Source organism: Bison bison, unplaced genomic scaffold, assembly GCF_000754665.1.
Source record: "Bison bison bison isolate TAMUID 2011002044 unplaced genomic scaffold, Bison_UMD1.0 scf7180017864472, whole genome shotgun sequence".
NCBI classification, from domain to species: domain Eukaryota; kingdom Metazoa; phylum Chordata; class Mammalia; order Artiodactyla; family Bovidae; genus Bison; species Bison bison.
In genome coordinates, this window is record NW_011495033.1 from 9,357,580 (window position 1) to 9,380,143 (window position 22,564).

Consider the following 22,564-nt stretch of genomic DNA (forward strand, 5'->3'; position numbering starts at 1 on the left):
GGAAGGATTGATGCTGAAGTTGAAGCTCCAATACTTTGGCCACCTGATGTGAAGAACTGACTCCTTGGAAAAGACCCTGATGTTGGGAAAGATTGAAGGCAGGAGGAAAAGGGGATGACAGAGGATGAGATGGTTGGATGGCATCACCTACTTCATGGACATGAGTTTAAGCAAGCTCCGGGAGTTGGTGATGGACAGGGAAGCCTGGCGTGCTGTGGCCCATGGGGTCACAAAGATTCGGACACAACTCAGCAACAACTGAACTGATCTGAAGTCGCTAAGTTGAGATTAAGGTGTTTCTCGTTTCCTTGTCTTTACTTTTGGCTGCAGTGGGTCTTTGTTGCTGTGTGTAGGCTTTCTCTAGTTGCAGCGAGTAGTGGCCACTCTGTATTTAGGGTAGTTGGGCTTCTCGTTGCAGTGGCTTCTTGTTGTGGAGTACAAACTCTAGTACAATCAGAATCATTTCTGATTTGTGTAGGTCAAGATAAGGTACTAACTTATGTCCTACACAAACAAAAAACATGTATTTACTCCATCAAATCATTAAATAATAGAAGTTAAAAGTAGAACAGTGCTTTCTCCTATGCCTGTTCTTCCCTCCCAGAGGTGACGTGGACATAATTGTAAGTTCCCCTGAATCTCCAATTTTCTTGAAGAGATCGCTAGTCCTAACCATTCTTTTGTTTTCCTCTGTTTGCATTTTTCATTGAAGCCTTCTTATCTCTCCTCGCTGTTCCCTGGAAGTCTGCTTTCAGTTGCATGTATCTTTCCCTCGCCTTTTGCTTCACTTCTTTCCTCAGCTTGATGTATGGAAGTTCGCACTTCCTTGTGAGTTCTGTCCATTTTCTCTCAATAATATCTTCAGTGGCACACCCAGAAATTTATGGTTCACCTCAAAGGTATATAAAATTCACCATTATTTTCTACTTTCATGGAAATGGTTTGGTTAAAGATAAAGAGTATGGGGATCAAACACCAGAACATTTGATCCTTTCCTTACAGCTATGAAAGTTGCCTTTTTTTTAAATCATATACCAAATTGTGTATGTCTGAATGCCTTTGTTTTGTACAGCAACTGGATATTTACTTTTGTTCCTCTGCCATACCGCTTTTTTTTTTTTTTGGCTACATCAGATCTTAGTTGTGACATGAAAGCGCAGTAGTTACGGCACGCAGGCTTAGTTGCCCTTTGGCATGTGGCATCTTAGTTCCCCTACCAGGGATTGAACCCGCATCCCCTGCATTGGAAAGCAGATTCTTCAACTACTGGACCACCGGGGAAATGCCTGCCATACTACTTTAATGGTAGTTTTAAAAATTGTATCAAAAGCAACATAAGTGAGGTGACAATTTGCTTGAAAATTGCTATCCTAGACATAAATATTTTTGAATGTTGATGCATCCTGGGAGATAGCCTTTATCTTTATTATAAAATTAAAACTAAGGCTTAGTAAATGTTCACTTTTTATCAAGTCCTATGCTGAGCAGTTTATTTGTACTGTCTAACTTGATAATTTAGCCCTTACATGCTTTATAATTTATCATGACTTTATATTTAAAATTTCCTGCTTTCTCATCTTCCATTCCTTGGTGTTTACCACTTACAATTTTTTTTGTTTTCTTTATTTCAATTTCCCAACTGTTTTGCTCTTGTAATAATAGCACAGGAATTACTAGTTGAAAATGAATTAAGATGTAATTCAAAAATGGAAAAACTACATAGAAGAATACAGAATCATCATATATATGACCTTATATACATAACCTCAAGATGCAGTTTTGCTTTCATTATATTACTTGGAATGTTTTGAAATTTTTAGGCATGCACTAAAGTAAAATTGATTTATGAGCTCTCATGTACCCTCCATCTGTCTTTAATAAATATCAATACATTGCTGTTTCCAACTGATCTACTTCCTCTCCCTTCTGTTTCAAGGAAGTGGGTTACTGTTGTATTTTAATGCATATCTCAGATATGGTCTTACTAGAGTAGTCCAGTGTATATATTTAATAAGTCCTCTACAAAGTCCTACTGTACTCAACTAACACTAATTCTTAATCTCATTAAATGTCCAGTCCATGTTCAATTTTCCATAATTGTGTCTAAATACAGTTGCCTTGTTCAAATCAAAATCTCAAAAGAACTACACATTGAATTTGGTTAATATGTCTCTTAAGTCTTTGCTTATTTATTTGGGTGCCATTTATTGAAGAAACTAGATCAACAGGCTTGTAGAATTCTCCAGAGTCTAGATTTGGCTGGTTGTATTTTAGTGATGTTTATCTCATTCCTTCATCCCCTTTACACAGTTAAATCTAGAGGTTTGGTAATATTCATGTTCATTGTTTTTGGTAAGGATTCCTCTTATGTCATGCTGTGTGCTTCGTGTTGCATCTTATCAGGAGGCATATAATGGAATCACCCAACATAGTATATAATATATGAAAAATCAGTCCTTGGATTTTGGGATCTCTCTTCTGCTACCTTTCTTCTTTTAAAAACTATGATTTATTGTTTCAGTACATTAGTTTTGTCACTTGTATTCTTCCATATTCCTTTCATTAAAAAAAGACTAATATATAGATTAAATTCTGTTTTATGGCTGAGCCATAGGCTATGGAAAATTGAAATTTATCTAAGTCCATAAACTTTCAGTTATATAGCCCAAAAGACGGCAAATTTTCCTTAGGGTTTTTTGAGTCACAGATAACTTTGAAAATGCAGTGAAAACTGTGGACCCTCTTCCTGGGAAATATGCTTGTCTGCACAAATGAAATTTGGCAATTTCATTTCAAGATGTTTAAAGATGCCCTCTATCTTGCTCATTCATGAACTGCAGATAAAGACCTCCTACTTTGGTGTATTCTGTCATTCTTACTCTTTCCTCATGCCTGGACTTACGCTTTCTTCTCATTTCTGTCATCCTGGCTATCCAAGATGATTTTGTTCACTTGAACTGACTCTTTTGTAATGAGTAAAATTTGGGGTGTATCTTGAACTTCTGTACATCTCCATCAGATAACCCTGTGTCTAATACAGTATGATTAAATGCCTCATCTTTTCATCTAGTTTAGTTGATGCACCTGGATGTTCTTTCCCCCGCCCCCATTTTTTTTGTTGTTGAGGTTGTATTATTGGGTAGATAATCTGACTTCTCATTATGTTCTTCATTGTAGCAATCTGCAGAGCGCTGTGTGAGCACGTTGCTTGATCTCATCCAAACCAAAGTAAATTATGTGGTCCAAGAGGCGATTGTTGTCATCAGGGACATTTTCCGCAAATATCCCAACAAGTATGTCCAAATACTTCTGCCCTTCTTCTCAGATCTTTAGGAAATGTTTAGATTGGCTAGGTAAGAATTATTTGTTCATAATTAAATGCTTTATTTATTTATTTATCAGAAACATGTAAGTTGGTGAGCACAAGGACTAAAATCTGATTTTTACTGTTCTATCACTTTTAGAAGAATTGAAGCTCTGTCTGAATATGCATTGTCGATTGGCATATTTTTAAAGTTAACCAGGTTCTTTGGTGATGAAGTTACTATTAAATAGGATACTCATGTCTGGGCATAATCCATTTTATGCTTCTTACCAAGCGTAATTAATAAATGTGCCCCCTTTTCACTCTCAGAAATGTCTCAGTTTGAATAACATGGCCACCCTATTGTAAAATCCAGGAAGGTGACAGCTTCACTATTCACTTTGTATATTACCTAGTACTTTTAGAAAATTATAGAACATGTAACGATAAATTATCAGAGTTTTAGACCTTTTCTCAAGTATGGTAGCTGCTTCCGTTAAGATATGCAAAATCTACATTTTCACTCCACAGAAAATTTTCATGTTGAGGTCTCTTAGTTTGTGAAACATATACTTCCTCAGATTTGCTTTTGAAGGCAAGCAATTAAAGAATCTGAAAGAGTGAAATAAGCAGGTTCAGGGGGGAGGGGATATATGTATAATTAAGACAGATTTGCATTGTTGTATGGCAGAAATCACAACACTGTAATGCAGTTACCCTCCAATTAAAAAAAAAAAAAAAAAGAGCAGATCATATAAGCATCCTAAATGTTATTTTAGGATATCATAGAGATATCATAGAGATATCATAGGATATCATAGAGATAGATTGTGCTGAGGCTTCTGACTAATCTTTAAAGATCATATGAAATGAAGTGACTTACAATTAAGTTAGTTTAATGGTAGACTCAAAATTAGAAGAAATATTTTAACAAGGTGGTGGTTTATTAAGTATTTTATATAAATGTATTTTTTAATTCTAGAAATGGTATTTTTGGAAAAAGGATATGCTTTTACCACTCTCTCAGGAAAGAGGGGTTGGGTTTCTAAATTTGTTAAGTGTGGCTACCTTGTCCATGGTTTTGCTTTTAGCCTTCATTGTTAAATACAGTTCTCAGTTTTGCCCTCAGTAACCATAGTCCATTTTGTTACATCAGATACGAAAGTATCATTGCCACACTGTGTGAGAACTTAGATTCTCTGGATGAGCCAGACGCTCGAGCAGCTATGATTTGGATTGTGGGAGAATATGCTGAAAGAATTGACAATGCCGATGAGTTACTAGAGAGCTTCCTGGAGGGTTTTCATGATGAAAGCACCCAAGTAAGTTCTCTTCTGTACCTTATGAAATAGATGTTTGGGGGAGGATTTCAGGAAAGGTAAAGGTTAGGCAGTTTTGTGTGTCTGAACTTATATATCTATGTATATATATAGTATGTAGTGTATATATAGTGTGTATGTGTGTGGTGTGTATATATGTGTGCATATGTTCATTTTTCTCCCAAAGGGGTGAGCTTTTTCACTTGTGCTGATATCTGTTGGAATAAGCCTGTTTAGCTTACACTAGTGGTTCTCAAACTTTAATGAGCTGCAGAAGCGCCTAAGCACTGGTATTTAACCTCTGTTAAAGCTACAGGTTGCTGAAACCCACACTAGAGTTTCTGACTCAGTAGGCCTGAGATGGTTCATTTTTACAAGGTTTAAGGTGGTGATGCTTCTGCTGCTGCTGCTGTTCCAGAACTATGCTTTGACAACTACTGGCTTAGAGCGATACTGCTGTTCCAGAACCATGCTTTGACAACTACTGTCCTAGAGAGATAGTTAATTATAATTTTCTGTCACCTAAAGATGATTCCCCATTACTGTTAGTAATGGTTGTGGCTCGGTTACAGCTGGAGTTTTTGTTGGCGTGAAGGCTGGCATGTGCATTTTGAAAAGAATCTTCCTTCCCACGTTCTATCTGTCCTCTACCAAAATTGAGATACCTTGAGAGACCTTTTGAGTCAAAGGCCCAGAGAAGCAGATAAATTATTAAACCTTTTCCCCCTGTGTTCATACTCACTGCAGATTGAAGTTCATATATGTATTCTATCATAGTAATTTTAATAGGCCCTGACAAGGAATACATACAAGACAGTAATTTCATGGTTCAGCAAGCCACTCTTAATTGACTGTAATCTGGCATAATTCTATGGTCTTGGCTCTTGCCTCAGTATCGTAAATGATTCTCCAATTCCCCCAAAGTTGTAGCTTTCAGTGGAAGTAAATAATAAGGAATTTGGTCAGGAACCAGTTTTATTGCCATCAGCATGTTAGCATGTACTTTAAGAAATATAGATGATTATCTGAGTCAGAAACAAACAGGCAGTTTTTGATGCCAAAAATGCAATTTGGAGATAGGAGTCTAATGAGTTTTTCAGTTGATGAAAACCTTTGACTGCTATTGTTGATATTGGTGGAGTTTTCAACTTTTGTCTCTTAATCAAAACCAGAAAGGCCTTGTTTGGGGAAACACCGCTTTGGAATTGATGGTGTGGAATAATGCAGATACCTTTCACTTTATCTATTAAATTTGTTTAGGTGCAGCTCACTCTGCTCACTGCCATAGTGAAGCTGTTTCTCAAGAAACCGTCAGAAACACAGGAGCTGGTACAGCAGGTCTTGAGTTTGGCAACACAGGTAAGAAATCTGGAAAAAGCATGGAGTTGATTTGTCTTGTTTTTAATATTTGGAAATTGTAAAACTTATCCCAAGAAGGTTCATTTGGGGAGGTTTTCAATGTAAAGAGTACAGTCTTTAGATTCTGTTAAAAAAAATTCGAAACAGTGCTTCTTTTACATATTCTGCTGAATTAGAACTGGTTGTATGGCTTTTAAATGAGTTGACTGACTTCTGTTTTAACGGTAATTCGTGAAAATTGAACTTAGAATAGACTCTTTAGTGTGAATGAAGGACATGCCTGTCTGAAAGTGACATTGAGTCTCACAGGGACTTAATTTCAGCTTTCAAATGGAAGTACCCTGTAGAGATGGTAGATGCTTTGACAAAGATATGTGTGCTGTTCTGCCTTCTAGATGGGTTGCTTTCTCTTAAAGTAATTTTAAAGTGCTAAAGCTACTTCCTTAATTATAAAATATTTTTGGTCTTCGTAGGGAGGGTTCTTATTTCAGGAATGTGGCCCCAAGCTGGATACATAGAAATCGAAGTAATTACTTTTTTGATGTGACTAGTATAATGATTATCAATCCATCATGATCCAGTGATGTTCTTAATTGAATGTGAGAACAGGCTGACTTTAGCAGACTGTTCAGATACTCAATTTACCATTTCCTCTTTCATCTCTTTACAGTTGTATATTTCAAAATTTGAACCCCTTTTATAGTACTTTGCCTAGTTCTGAGGTGTCATCTTTCTTTATATTTTTATTTTTTACTTTTTGTTCTGGTGAGCTTTATTTCATATCAAAAACAAGCACAGTTGGAGGATTAGATATGGTAAATATTGTAATTAGTACAGTTGAGGTATATACCTAGTACACTCCTTGAATCCCAGTTCTCAATTGAGACTACAAATGTGAACCTAGAGTAGTTGCCAGTACATTATCTGTTAAGTGATCAAAGCACATAATTTACTGCATGTTAAACGCAAAGTTCTTCTTTCCTCTGACAATATTTCATTTTAGAAATGCCAGGAATCCATTTTAAGGACAAGAAGTTTGATGGATAGATAAGGCATTTGAATACTTAATGGAATACTGTAAAGCAGACAGCACTACCAAATATGTTATTTTCAGAATATACTACACAACTCTGAAAAAAATACAGCCAAAAAACAGCTAGAGTCAGAGGCTACTTTATGACACTTGATTCAAATACAGATGTTTTACAGTCGGTGAACTCAAACATCATGAAGACCTGAAACTAAAAATTAAGATAATTTTCTTATCTGATTATTGATTCATGTAAACATTATTGAGAATTATCTGCTTGATTATCTTTTAATGGAGCAGTTGATGGGAAATAGATGGGGAAACAGTGTCAAACTTTATTTTTTGGGGCTCCAAAATCACTGCAGATGGTGACTGCAGCCATGAAATTAAAAGATGCTTACTCCTTGGAAGAAAAGTTATGACCAACCTAGACAGCATATTGAAAAGCAGAGATATTACTTTGCCAACAAAGGTCTGTCTAGTCAAGGCTATGGTTTTTCCTGTGGTCATGTATGGATGTGAGAGTTGCACTGTGAAGAAAGCTGAGCGCCGAAGAATTGATGCTGTTGAACTGTGGTGTTGGAGAAGACTCTTGAGAGTCCCTTGGACTGCAAGGAGATCCAACCAGTCCATTCTAAAGGAGATCAGCCCTGCGTGTTCTTTGGAAGGAATGATGCTAAAGCTGAAACTCCAGTACTTTGGCCAACTCATGTGAAGAGTTGACTCATTGGAAAAGACCCTGATGCTGGGAGGGATTGTGGGCAGGAGGAGAAGGGGACGACAGAGGATGAGATGGCTGGATGACATCACCGACTTGATGGACGTGAGTATGAGTGAACTCCAGGAGATGATGATGGACAGGGAGGCCTGGCGTGCTGCGATTCATGGGGTCACAAAGAGTCGGACATGACTGAGCGACTAAACTGAACTGACCAACAGTAGTTGAGTTAAAGGATGTTGTAAAAAAAAAAAAAAAGGATGTTGTAAAATTCATTTCCCAGAAAACGAAGGTGTCATTTCGCAGGTGTCTTGTCCCACCCCTTATACCTCAGTTTTCTTTGTTTCTCCAACAAATAATGAGCATGCTGTTTTCCCAAGTCTCTAAGCTTTCACTTGACCTCATTACAGTTTGAAGAAGTATTCATATGATCACGTGGAGCCAAGGGCAGGCCATGGCTCACCATCTGTCCTTATGAAAAGTGGATGGGAGGTTGTCCCTCACTGATCAGGCATGTCTTGGTACAAAGGGCAGAAATTGGTCATCTTTTGAATCAAAGCAGTTAGGTTGGACACAGGAAGTCATTTTCACATTAATGTATAATAGGTCATCTACAGGGGGCCATTTTGAATAGAAATTGCCACTTCTTAATCATGTAGGGCTTATTACAGACACTGCAGGGTGACTGCCATTAAATTAGTGATGTGTTTGACTTCATCTTAGGGCCTTGAAGCTCATTTCTGCCTTTTGTTACAGGCTTTGGAGCCTCTCTTCTTTGTGCAAAAGAAAGAGCTTTATATAAATTAACCAAATCCAAAGATGTCTGGCATTTATTCTAGATGGTAAAATAGTAAACTTGACATAAACAATGCCTGTGTAATACTTGAGAAAACTCCCTAAATACAGATAAATTCACATTTATACAGTCTCTTAGCTTTCTCAGAAATACCATTTTCCAAGAATCACAGGATTTCTGTTTATTACAATGTTTACTTTGTATTCAAATTTTAACTCTCCCTTGAGGGCTACATTTCAAACCATCAGCAGTATTTGGCCCCTTGTGAAACTTACCACAACAAGTAGAAAAGAAAGAGAATAGGTAGAGATGAGAGTGCTGGGTCACTCAGCACCTAGAATTACTCAGAAGGTAAGGGACTGTCTTAGCTCATATTGTATGACATCATTCCTCAGCCAAATTAGAGATGACTGTGTTTAGCTGTGTGTGGAATACTCAGAATCATCTTAACTGCTGAGACTCCACTTGACATTCATACCCATTGGAAATAGAGACATCTTTTGCAATTTATTTGTAAGAGCTCTTCAGAGAATTTTTAACTTTTATGCATCTTCCTTTGCCTGAAGGAGAATAATTTACATAATCATCAAGGCAGTGGTTATTAATATTATCTATATTGAGCATTCTAGCTTTCCTAGTCTAGACCCATGACCACCCATTTGTATCTCTGTTAAGATGGAGTCAGAACAGTTTTCTAAAAGGACTTTTTGCCTTGGTCATTTTCAGTCACCTCTGAATAGATAAGACTAGTCTCATAGTCAGGCAGGTGTCCTTGGTAGATTCCATTGTGTTCACAAGTTCTGAACCCTGTCCCTTTTCTCTTAAGACCTCTGTATTTGTATTTTAACAGGCAGTATGGGAGAGCTGTATTTTAGGTTCTTGTCAGAGTCCAGACTCACTGTTATTATTTACCTGAGATAAAGTGTTAGGGAGAATTCCCTGTGTTCTTACAGATGTTGGATGTACCACTGAATCAAGCCAAATTAGTAGAGAGCTGGGGATCTAACAAGGATTTGACCCTTATTAGAATTGTTTTTACTGAATTACACTGGTATCATCATCCTATAGTAAGGGTTGTATATGAGAAACTATCCTGTTTGGGTTTGTTATCAAAGTATTTATTTATTTAATCATATATTTTCTTCTCTTGGAGACCCTGTAAAAAATTACTAACCAGTCTTAGGTTCTCTTATGCATAAGTATGTAGTTAACTGCTCCTCTGAATGGCTTGTCTGACTAGATTTCTTTCCCATATCAGATGTTTGGAACCTCTGTCCATGGGATTCTCTAGGTAAGAATACTGGAGCGGGTTGTCATTTCCTTCTCCAGGGGATCTTCATGACCTAGGGATCAAAGCCGTGTCTCTTGTGTCTCCTGCATTGGCAGGTGGATTCTTTACCACTGTGCCTCTATCTTCATAGTAGACTTAATCTTGTTCTTTATCTATGCTGAGGATTCAGGAAAGTATGTGTGAAATCTTTGTGCTTCTAATTTTAAGTAAAATGGTTGTATAATTAGAAGTACTATTGGTTATGAAAAAAGAACAACCCTTGAATCAATGCCTTTAATAAGATCTCTTTTTCACTTTGATGGTTTTAAAGGAAATATAAAGAATACACAGAGAAGTGTCCAAACTTTAGTAATTACCCTTTTTAGTACATGGAAAGAAGTCTTCACCTTGGTGTTTCCATATGTGAGCTAGAAACCACCATCATCAAAATCATCTGTGCTTGTTGAAAATAAAAATTCCTGGACCCCTCCTTCTGACATAATGAATCAGAAACCCTGGGCCCCCCTTCTGACATAATGAATCAGAAACTCTGGGTTAGCCCTGGAATCTGTGCTTTAAATGGCTTTCTTGGTGTGTTAAAATGTTGATGCATGTTATAGTTTTAGGAATTACTGTTTTAGGGCTTGCCTGGTAAGAATTGTTTTGAAGCTCTCAAATTTTGGGTAATACATGATTTTCTTGAGATCCACACGAGGGCCTATCGGAGTAGCAGTACAGTAGATCCCAAACAATTTTCTGAGTCGCCAAACACATGACACTGTAAAATCATAAAAGATTCTGTTTTTTTGTCTTTAGCCTTGACTGGGCCTGATTTATCGTGGCTTCCGTGTGAATAGTGAGTCAGTGAAGGCCTGCTGATAGTTGGCCTATCAGATTAGCCCTCAGGATAATTGAGTTTGGACAGTGGAGATACTTGTCCACTCTTGACTTCTGGTCATGAAAAACTTGCACTCATTTTCTCGTTTCTCATAGGACTAAATTGTAAAGTCACTGTTAAGATTTATAGCATGTACCCCCTTTAATCCATTGATTCTATCTCTAGAAATTACCCTATTGTAGTGTTTTGAATTTGTGGGGGACTCAAGCTTTTTTCATAGAAGTATGTATTTTGTGAATCTCCACAGAAATTTTTTTTTTTTTTGGTTAAATATGTAGCTGATATATGAGAAAAATAATTTGAAGTAAAAAAATTTTACTTTGATTATATTATTAAGCTGTGTTGTATAGTTTTAATACATTTAACAACTTACTAGACAAATTAAAATTTTCCCAGTTAAGTAATGTGTAGTATTCATTTTCATTGTGTAATAAAAAACATAGTCTACAGATTTTAAATGACGTGCTTTGGGGACTGAGTGTACAGATTAAAACTTTGAATTTAAATATCAATAAAACCTGGGATGGGGATTGCTTTCCTGATGTGATACTCGGAGAAACTTGTATTCTACTCTTAAAAAAATCAACTTATGTTTTATAATATTTAAGTTTTGTTTCCAAATGAAAATCTAAGGAGATTTCAGTCAACTATTTATAAACACTTCCTCAGGAGCAAACTTCCTGCTTCAACATGCAGCAAAACAAATGCATCTAATTTGGATATTGTCAGTTTCCTTTTTTTTAATGGTATTTCAAATACTACAGATAGTTTGATTTAAGTAAAGAATGTATATGTACATTTCTTTTAGAATAATGCAACCTGTGAATATGATAAAGATTATCTTGAGATAAAATTTACCATTTTTATGCTGTATTAGCTTGTATCTCAGTTTTCTTTATACTTTTTTATTTTTAACCAGCAATCCATGTTGGGTGCAAATAAACACTCAACACTCAAATAAACACTCATATGATGAAGAAAATCTATGTAAAGCAATCTGGGTCATTTCTGGTTTTGAGCTGAATGGCAAGTGCCTTAAGTGGCTAAATTATGAACCAGTTCATCTGCTTATGTACAGACTCATGGGAAAACCCTGGCCTACTTTAAAGAAATACTTTTCTTTGTGTGTTTTAGATACAGAAATTGAAATGGGGCTGATTGTTGCCTTTAATAACATAATACCACTGAAACAATTCATGGGTAGATGAATGCCACCATATAGACAGACTCTCGGAGGTAGATACCGGGATATTTACTGCCACTTTGTAATGACCACAAAACTGAATAGTATAAAGGAGGGAGAAGGAGGCAGCAATCTAAATGTTCATCAATGGGACACTAGTAAATAATGATGCAGTGCTGTGTATATAGTGGAAAAATGACAGCTGTGTGTGCCACTATGGAGAGCAGCGTGAGGAGGAGTATAGGATGAAACTGGCTTTGTGTAAAATGAACATATGTGTGTGTGTGAGCTCATAGTGCACTATTCATATGGATGGGTACTTGGGGGATGGGGGAGTTAAGGTAGGGGAGGGCTGGGTGATTGGGGGAGACTTACTTTTATATTATTCATTTCTAAATTGTGCTGTGGCATTGATAATAAATTTTCCTCAGCCACAATCATGTATAAAATTTAAACCACCACACAAAGAAACGAGGACACTAAATCCGTCACCCTTTTTAGAAGCACTTAGTTTTATATGCTGTCTTAAACAGTTTTTTTTTTTATTATTATTTAGATGATAGCACCTCTCATATTTTAATAAATAATTAATGTTCTTTGAGCTCTTTGAAGCCAGGCACCATATGTTGTCTCTGTTGCCGGGGCCTAGCCAGTGTCTCCACGGGAGATACTTAATATTTGAATAAAGAAAGAAGGTATGGGTGAAATATATGTAAGATGTGTTTCATGAATAATTCTGCTAATATTTATAGCAGTTAAAAACATTTTTATGTCCCAAGGACATTTGAAGCAATTGATTTTTCTTAGGTTAAACTTTATTTTCTTCTTCCCAACTTCTTTTCTGAATTTGAGTCTTAGAACTAACCTCAATTTATATTTAAATTCTTTGAAACGTTAGAGATTTCAGAATTATGAGTATATTAAAAACATATTGAGTCTAAATATCTTCTAACAGCCAACCCTGCATAAATTGCTACAGCATTACCTTGATAATAAATCAGCAGTTTGAGTTTCTATATGGAAAAGAATTACATTTAAACCTTCTTGTGTTTGCCTTTTCATTAGGATTCTGATAATCCTGACCTTCGAGACCGGGGCTATATTTATTGGCGCCTTCTCTCAACTGATCCTGTCACAGCTAAAGAAGTAGTCTTGTCTGAAAAGCCACTGATTTCTGAGGAGACAGATCTTATTGAGCCAACTCTACTGGATGAGCTAATCTGCCACATTGGTTCTTTGGCCTCAGTGTACCATAAGCCGCCCAATGCTTTTGTGGAAGGAAGTCATGGAATCCATCGCAAACACTTGCCAATACATCATGGGAGGTAAGCAGGTAAACTTGGTTTGATTGAGAAGTGATTCTTTGTATAGACGAAGTTGGTCTTCCTTAAGCTTTGCTATGCTTTTGGTAAACCTGTTCTGCTGCCTTGGGGGCTTCATCTGAATTCTAGTGACTACACACATATAATGGATAAAAGACCTTTTTGAGTTCTAATCTCAGGGTTGGTAAGATTATGCCTTTAGAAAATTGTGGTAAAAACTTTCTGAATGGATAAAGTTTGAAGGTTGCTTAAGACTCTAAAAGATGAGGCTAGAAATTTTCCCATAGTTGAAAACTTGGTAAAAAACATATACAGGCATACCATAGAGATTGTGGGCTCTGGATCCAGAACACTGCAATAAAGCGAGTCACAAATTTTTTGTTGGTATTTCTGAGTGCATACAAAAGTTACATCTGGTCTATAGTGTAGTCTATTAAATGTGCAGTAGTATTACGTCTAAAAAAAGTCTTTTGTTGTTCAGTCGCTAAGTCGCGTCTGACTCTGTGACCCTGTGGACTGCAGCACACTGGGTTTCCCTGTCCTTCACTGTCTCCTGGAGTTTGCTCAAACTCATGTCCATTGAGTCAGTGGTACCATCCAGCCATCTCATCCTCTGTTGCCTGCTTCTCTTCTTGCCCTCAGTCTTCCCCACCATCAGGGTCTTTTCCCGTGAGTTGACTTTTTGCGTCAGGTGGCCAAAGTACTAGAGCTTCAGCTTCAGCAACAGTCCTTCCAGTGAATATTCAGGGTTGATTTCCTTTAGGATTGACTGGTTTGATCTTCTTGCAGTCCAAGGGACTCTCAAGAGTCTTCACCAGCACCATAGTTCAAAAGCATCAATTCTTCAGCGATCAGCCTGCTTTATGGTCCAACTCGCTCATCCGCACATGACTACTGGAAAAGCCATAGTTTTGATTATGTGGACCTTTATTGTCAAAGTGATGTCTCTACTTTTTAATATGCTGTCTAGGTTTGTCATAGCTTTCCTTCCAAGGAGCAAGCATCTTTTAATTTCATGGCTGCAGTCATGTGGATCACAGTCCACAGTGATTTTGGAGCCCAAGAAGATAAAATCTGCCACTGTTTCCATTTAATCCCCATCTATTTGCTATGAAGTGATGGAACCAGATGCCATGATCTTAGTTTTCTGAATGTTGAGTTTTAAGCCAGCTCTTTCACCTTCATCAAGCAAGAGGCTCTTTAGTTCCTTTTCACTTTCTGCCATTAGAGTGGTGTCATCTGCATATCTGAGGTTGTTGATATTTCTCCTGGCAGTCTTGATTCCAGCTTGTGCTTCATCCATCCCAGCATTTCACATGATGTACTCTGCATATAAGTGAAATAAGCAGGTTGACAATAAACAGCCTTGACCTACTCCTTTCCCAATCTGGAACCAGTTTGTTGTTCCATGTCGAGTTTTAACTGTTGCTTCTTGACCCACATACAGGTTTCTCAGGAGGCCGGTAAGGTGGTTTGGTATTCTCATCTCTCTTAAGACTCTTCCACAGTTTAATGTGTTCCACATAGTCAAAGACTTACGTGTAGTCAGTGAAGCAGAAGTAGATATTTTTCTAGAATTCCCTTGCTTTCTCTGTGATCCAGTGATATTGGCAGTTTGATCTCTGGTTCCTCTCCGTTTTCTAAATCTAGCTTGTACAGCTGGAAGTTCTTGCCTCACTGAGGCTAAAGCTAGCTTGAAGGATTTTGAGCATAACCTTACTAGCATGCTAAATGAACGCAGTTGTGCCATAGCTTGAACATTCTTTGGCACTGCCTTTCTTTGAGATTGGAATGAAAACTAACCTTTTCCAGTCCTGTGGCCACAGCTGAGTTTTCCAAATTTGCTGACATATTGAGTGCAATTCTTTAATAGCATCATCTTTTTGGATTTTAAATAGCTCACCTGGGTTACCACTGATATATTACAAAACTTTACAGTTTATACCATGTTTTCATTTGGAGCTTCCCCGGTAGCTCAGCTGGTAAAAAAACCGCCGACAATGCAAGAAACCCTGGTTCAATTCTTGGGTCAGGAAGATCTCCTGGAGAAGGGACAGGCTACCCACTCCAGTATTCTTGGGTTTCCCTGGTGCCTCAGCTAGTAAAGAATCCACCTGCAATGTAGGAGACCTGGCTTCGATCCTTGGGTTGGGAAGATCCCCTGGAGAAGGGAAAGGCTACCCACTCCAATATCCTGGCCTGGAGAAATACATGGACTGTATAGTCCATGGGTGGCAAAGAGTTGGACAGGACTAAGCGACTTTCACTCACTTCATTTGATCCTTCCTAAAATAGATTGCTTTGTTTTGTTATCATTTTATTGGTGAGGAAGCTTTGTCTCAGAGAGGTGGTCACTTGCCTGGGACAATGCATGCAACTAGTTATCAGTGGAGCCAAAGCTTGGTCCTGGTCATCTTACTCTAATTGCCCCATTCTTACAGTACCCCCAGTGTTACTCTGCTTATTTCACTGGAAGTGTGTGCATGAATTTCTTCCCAGGTTTACTTCTGTAACTCTTGACTGCCAATTCCTTGGCTTTAGCTGTCTATTGAACTTCGCTATTTGTTTTTCTTCCTTGAAACTTAACAGAATTGAAAGCAACATATAATTTTCCCTGTTACCCCTCCAGATTCCTCTTATAAGGAGCATCACTAGTCTTTTGCTTCTTTGTTTTTGTTTGTTTTTTCCTCTGAATTTGATTCTTCTTTCTTCTTTGTTCAAGCATTGTCAAAACCTAACTAGGAAGAGGGGATATATGTAAATACACAGCTGATGCACTTTGCCTCTACAGCATAAACTAAAACAACATTGTAAAGCAACTTTACGCCAATAAAAAATAATTTAAAAAAAAACCTACCCAGGGTTTTTAGAGAAAGCATTTGTTTATTAATGGGATTTTTACAGAATATTTTTTGTTTTAAAAAATTATTTTATGTCTTAGAAAACACACAAGATAGAATGTTAAAACATAATCAACACTCAGCTTCAACAGTCATCAGTATTTTGCCAATTTTATTTCATTTATCACTCCCACAATTTTTTTTTTAGGGAACTGGAGTATTTTAAATTTCAGACCTCATATCACTTCATTCATAAGTACTTTAATTGGTATCTCTAAAAAATAAGCAGTTTTTTAAAAAATTATATTATCAAGCCAAAGTTAGGAATAATTCCTTAATAGTCAAAACTGAACTTTCAGATTTTTTCAATTGCCATTCTCTATTCTGTTTTATTAAAGTTTATCTAAAATTGGTTTTACTTTTTGCATAAATGTTTGGAATACTTCACAGTGAAGCCAACTGAGCTGGAAATTTTCTTTTGAGATTTTTTTTTTTTCACTTGGTAAGATTTAGGGGACTTGAAGATGAGGAATATACAACTCTGAAAACAGGTCTAGAACATTACTGTAGTGGGTGTGTGTATAGTGGACTGCAGTTGGGAGAGTGGACATGAAGATGAGCTAAGAGTAATCAATTTAATGTTAAAAGGACTAGTCCTTTCTTAAAACTCACTATTCCCTTTTTAAACAATTACTCTTAGCTCATCTTCATGTCCATTCTCCCAACTTCAGTCCACTGTCACACAGCTGCTAGAATAGTGTTCCTCTAAATGTTATTTTTAGTTTTGTTCAACAAATAAAAGTGATTCAGCATTGCCTATCATATAAAAATTAACTCTCCAGACCTGTTTTCAGAGTTGTGTTTTTCTCGTCTTCATTTCCCCTAAATCTTACAGTGTCTGCTCCTGCCAATATGATTTTTTCACTGTCCGTAAAAGTCAAATTGTTTATTTCTATGCCTTTGCACAAACTATCCCTTCATTTTTGGAAGGTCTCTCCCTGGTAGTTCCTTATAACTATGCTATGTTATTCTTAAAAATCTAGCCCTAAAACCATCCTCAGAAGCTTTTGGGAATCAGCCCCGTCTGCATCTCATCTGTAGTCTGTCATTGTACAGACAGACACAGTCTCATTTCTGCTGTTCCGCACTGAATGTGCTTTCCACTTGTTTTGTCAATACTGGTTTTGGGGTTGGTTTGTTCAAGTGTAAGTTATTTGAAGACAGGAAATATATTTCTCTCTTTATTTTTTTTAGATATTTCTCCAGAGTTCTCATTACATTGTTCCCTTACAGAGTAGGTGCTCAATTAAAATTGATTGATGAGGTCGTTGTATATATAGTATAATATAAAATTGATTGAAGAGGTTATATTGTATAAGAGCATATGACATTGGCTCGTTGCCTTGTTACCAAGTCTCTGCTAAAACTGACTTTTCTCTGTTCCCCTCTTTCTGTTTGTACCTTGCAGCACTGATGCAGGAGACAGCCCTGTGGGCACCACCACTGCCACCAACCTGGAGCAGCCTCAGGTTATTCCCTCCCAGGGTGACCTTCTGGGGGATCTTTTAAACCTTGACCTTGGTCCCCCAGTCAATGTGCCACAGGTATCTTCCATGCAGATGGGAGCAGTGGATCTCTTGGGAGGAGGCCTAGATAGTCTGGTAAGCATCTTCCTTCTTTCTTTTAGTTCTTTTAAATTCTTTTTGTTTTTAAATTTTGGGAGTTATTTTTAATTATTGATATGCTGAAGAACATTTAATCTTTCACCTTTTTAGAGCTAGATGACAAGCAGAGCAATGTCCTTTGATAAAGGACAGGATTATGTGTCTCTAGAGAATTAAATGATACTGTATGGGGAGTGTTTGCATGTGTACAGGATTATTTTGTTGTCCTGCCTTTAAATAGAACTTCTGGTGTTTAACCAACCTAGTTGCCTTTCCAGAGCTTATTATTGCTCCTGCTGCTTAACTCTGGATGGCCGCTGTAATTCCCCTTTTGACCTGAACATCATTTAAATGATCTCATAGTGATCATCCTACTTTGAGGCTTTCAAGCTTTTGCCTTTTTTTATTTCAGTATTTTATTGGCTTATACCTTATCTAATTCTGAAAGATTCTGAGGCAGACATTTGAGCCATTTGTGGTTGGGTTTTTTTTTTAATGTATCTTTCTTACAGTTGGAAAGTACTTCTTGATTGGTTCTTTTTTCCTCTTCTCCATCCACATCTCCCACTCCACACTGTCATACTTCCAATTTAATTAGCTTCCAGGATTCTAATACTAAAAGGCTCCAAAGTCCAAAGTGTCTGTGAATATGTGCCAATTACTTACTGTTGCTGTGCAGGATACATGAGAAATATTAAGGATGACCTTCCATCTGGGTAGAGAGGCAGGCCAGAGAAATAAGAGGTCTTATCACATGGCTCCCTGCAAATTAGATACTTAATTGTGGTGGAATTAAGCTGTTTTAGCAGGACACTTGCAAATAAGATGTTTGCCAACCTGATGACTATATATATGCCCAACAAACTGATTTATTTCCCAGAATTAGAAATTGAAAGTCAGTGCCTTAGATACAAAAATATTATGTCCTCAGAGATTATATAAACAAAACAGCCTTCCTTTCTGTTTCATACACTGACATTTTCTCTTCTACTTTATGAACAGTGTTATTATGTCTGGGATTTATACCAGCCAGTACAGGTGCATTAACTTTTGACTGACAGAGAGTCTAAGGAGATAGGGTTACCATCATATCTCTGTGGATGATACATTTTACTAATGGAAATCACTGCTTCCAGGGTCTATATACTGACCAAGCTCTGGACTGTAGCTAATGGTGACACAGATGAGCATTCCTTTTGTCTTTGTGCGAATATAAGCATTACTTTTCACATTCAGATCTCTTTAATGAACAGAGTTGACTGAATAGCTTCCTCATGTGATATTCTGCATTGCTCTATAGCCTCCTTTCTAGACTCAGGAGACTGACAAATGAATATTGAAATATTCATGCAGACTCCCAGAAATCCCTTCTAAACGTTGAAACAGCTCTTCGTATTCTGTTGACGTATGAACTACAAGTTAAATGTTAAATTATCCTCACGTTTATGCCTTAACAACCCTGCTTATTTCTCTAGAAGTTTACAACATGGTGGACTCATTGAACCTAAGAAGACAAAGAAATTAAATTTGAAGGATAGAAGGGAGAAAGAGGCTCTGTATTTCGATGATGCCTGGCCCAGGATTCTGTCCTCTTGTTTCTTGACCCACTTTAGCTAGCATGGAAGGAAAGAGAATATTATTTCCGTTTGGCTTGGTATCTTAACTCTTTTTATCTTAGCTCTTGCTGGTCCTTAACACCAGTGAGTTTTTTCTTTATATTTTATGCAGCCAATCCAGTCATCTAATAGAATTCTGGAAAGTTTATATCGGGAAGAAAATTGATTAGAACTTTCTTAGATTGTAGTAGACTAAGTCACATGTGGGCTTTTTCTTGTTTGTTTTGCAAAGGATATTCTCTTTGGGGCAGAGAATAAACTTTTTATGATTGGATGTCTAAATATTATATAGGGGTTGCTGTGTAAGCCCAGTAATGTTCCTGTAATTCTAAATTTTAGCTTATTCTGACTTTGAGATTTAAAATGGCATTCTTGGTGTTATAGCCCTAGAAAGTGTTTACGTGCAGGTTTCTTCAGCTTATTCTGCGATACAAATATATCCCAGAAATCAGAATGAGGAGGAAAAGCCCTTCTTTTTGCTTTGGATCTGTTTGCAGTTAAATATATATTCACTCAAAGAACCAAGATTCCTTTTAAGAGAACATCACAAGGAAGAGACCTAAATCTGGTTGTGTGAAAGACGAATTTCTGTGGCAGCAGTAGTCTGTGCCATTTTTAAAAAGCTTTTATTGTTCTTGTGTAAATTATCTAAAGACAAAAATAGTTCTCAGGGTTTTTATTTAATCTATATAGATAGTGCTGTTTTTTGAATGAATCCTTACCTTTTTAACAGTGCTCCTCAAATTAATGTGTACATACATCAAATGGAGATCTTGAACAAGACAATTGTTGTTGGTCTGGGGTATGACCTAGGAGTCTCCTTTTCTAACAGACACCCATGTCTGCGAACAACATTTTGCATCATAAAGACATGGAATATCTGTAATCACTGTGAGCCACTTCACTTTGGTGTTGGAATAGCTATTGATAAACCTCCGTGACTTTTTCTCCTGACTTCAGTAAACACATTCCTGGAAAGATGGCTCCTACTCTGCCTCACATTGAGGGAGGGCATGAAACTCTTGAAATTATTTTGTTAAAAGTCTGTCTTTTATTCTCTAGGAAGAAGAATGTTGCTGGGTACGGTAGAATTTGACCCAGGTCCCCATTTAAAATGTAGCCTGGATCAGAGTTATTAATACGTGGTTGTCTGGCAAGCAGCACTCAGGTTACGTCGTCAGTGTTCATCTCAGAAAGGCTCTCTGCAAAGTTTCTGCTTGCTTTTATCATTGGTTTCTAACAGAACCTTACCCATAGAGGTCAGTGGTGTGCTGCTAATGAAGCGTGGCAGCTACTTACCTTTTATTCCAAGCTTTGTGTTCTCAACTCTAGCTGCATAATTGGTATTTACAAAATACATATACTGGCAGTGTTTGTACCTAGCTCTAGAACAATTAAACAGAATTTCTGAGAGATAGGACCCTATTGTTGTTCAGTCGCTCAGTCGTGTCTAACTCTTTGCCACCCCATGGACTGTAGCATGCCAGGCTTCCCTGTCCTTGAGCATCTCCCAGAACTTGCTCAAACTCATGTCCATTGAGTCAGTGATACCATCCAACCATCTCATCCTCTGTTGTCCACTTCTCTTCAATGATGTTATTTTTTTTTAATATCCAGGTTATTTTAATTTTGCAGCCAAGACTGAGAATATTGAGCCAAGTGAAGTTCCAGATAAAGTTAGGTAGAGAGTTTAAAAATTGGTCTTTAAGCCAAGACAGTGATTACCACAGAATTATATTCTGGTGAGTCTTGGCACCTCCTACAGAATAGTCCTCTCTGAATTTACCTTTGTTCTGTCCCTCCCCACCTCACCCCTTACCCCCAACTCTAGGACATTTTCTTACTGTGATTTGCTATTAGGTGATCCAGCCTATCAGAAATTGGCCAAAGGTTGAATTTGACCAATTTAGATTTAGTTGCTCATTCCCAGGGTTCTTTTACCCTTGCTCAGGGTTCATTTACCCTCGCTCATGGTCCATAATTGGAGACTGAAAATTGTCTTGTATTTTAGATTATCTATCCATTTTCTGTTCCTCTGTCTTAAAACTTGAAATTCACTAGAGGACAGTAATATTCTTCCATTTTCATATCTTGGTGAACCTCCCGTTAGATTTTATTTCCCCTCTTTCATCATCACACTTACAGAATTTTGAGATTTAGTGAATTGTGACTTTTCTAGAGCTGTTATTCAGGAAATACTTGTCAATCCATTCATTCATTATTATTATTATTTATTACAACTTACCTGAAGGCTCTAGCCTTTGTCCATCAATAATAGTGACTCATATAACAGCTGCTATTCTTAAACCAGAGTGAGGTAGGTATGTAGCTGTGACATTAAAAAAAACACACACACATGTGCACATCATGCCACCCAAGTGATTCTTAACATGGTGTTTTTTTGTTGTTATTTGGTTTGTTTTCTTGGGTGTTTTTTTGTTTGTTTTTGTTTGGTTTATTTATTTATCTTTTTTAGAGGTAGTTCTTTGAAAACCATTGAGTTTCCCTGGTAGCTCAGCTGGTAAAGAATCCACCTGCAAGACAGTATGGTACTGGCACAAAGACAGAAATATTGATCAATGGAATAAAATAGAAAGCCCAGAGATAAATCCACACACATATGGACACCTTATCTTTGACAAAGGAGGCAAGAATATACAATGGATTAAAGACAATCTCTTTAACAAGTGGTGCTGGGAAATCTGGTCAACCACTTGTAAAAGAATGAAACTGGACCACTTTCTAACACCATACACAAAAATAAACTCAAAATGGATTAAAGATCTAAACGTAAGACCAGAAACTATAAAACTCCTAGAGGAGAACATAGGCAAAACACTCTCCGACATACATCACAGCAGGATCCTCTATGACCCACCTCCCAGAATATTGGAAATAAAAGCAAAAATAAACAAATGGGACCTAATTAACCTTAAAAGCTTCTGCACATCAAAGGAAACTATTAGCAAGGTGAAAAGACAGCCTTCAGAATGGGAGAAAATAATAGCAAATGAAGCAACCAACAAACAACTAATCTCAAAAATATACAAGCAACTCCTACAGCTCAACTCCAGAAAAATAAACGACCCAATCAAAAAATGGGCCAAAGATCTAAATAGACATTTCTCCAAAGAAGACATACAGAGGGCTAACAAACACATGAAAAGATGCTCAACATCACTCATTATCAGAGAAATGCAAATCAAAACCACTGTGAGGTACCATTTCACACCAGTCAGAATGGC

At 37.2% G+C, this 22,564-nt stretch overlaps 1 protein-coding gene across 2 annotated transcripts in view; it reads left to right on the forward strand.

Annotated features, from left to right (window-relative positions):
• Positions 1–22,564, forward strand: part of AP2B1 (adaptor-related protein complex 2, beta 1 subunit) — a 110,386-nt gene that overhangs the window by 36,922 nt on the left and 50,900 nt on the right. For both annotated transcript variants that reach the window (XM_010861507.1, XM_010861508.1), the window contains exons 10-14: positions 3,178–3,293; positions 4,461–4,626; positions 5,884–5,982; positions 12,943–13,202; positions 17,508–17,700. In XM_010861507.1, the coding sequence (XP_010859809.1) occupies positions 3,178–3,293; positions 4,461–4,626; positions 5,884–5,982; positions 12,943–13,202; positions 17,508–17,700 (834 nt within the window). The remainder of the gene's footprint in view (positions 1–3,177; positions 3,294–4,460; positions 4,627–5,883; positions 5,983–12,942; positions 13,203–17,507; positions 17,701–22,564) is intronic.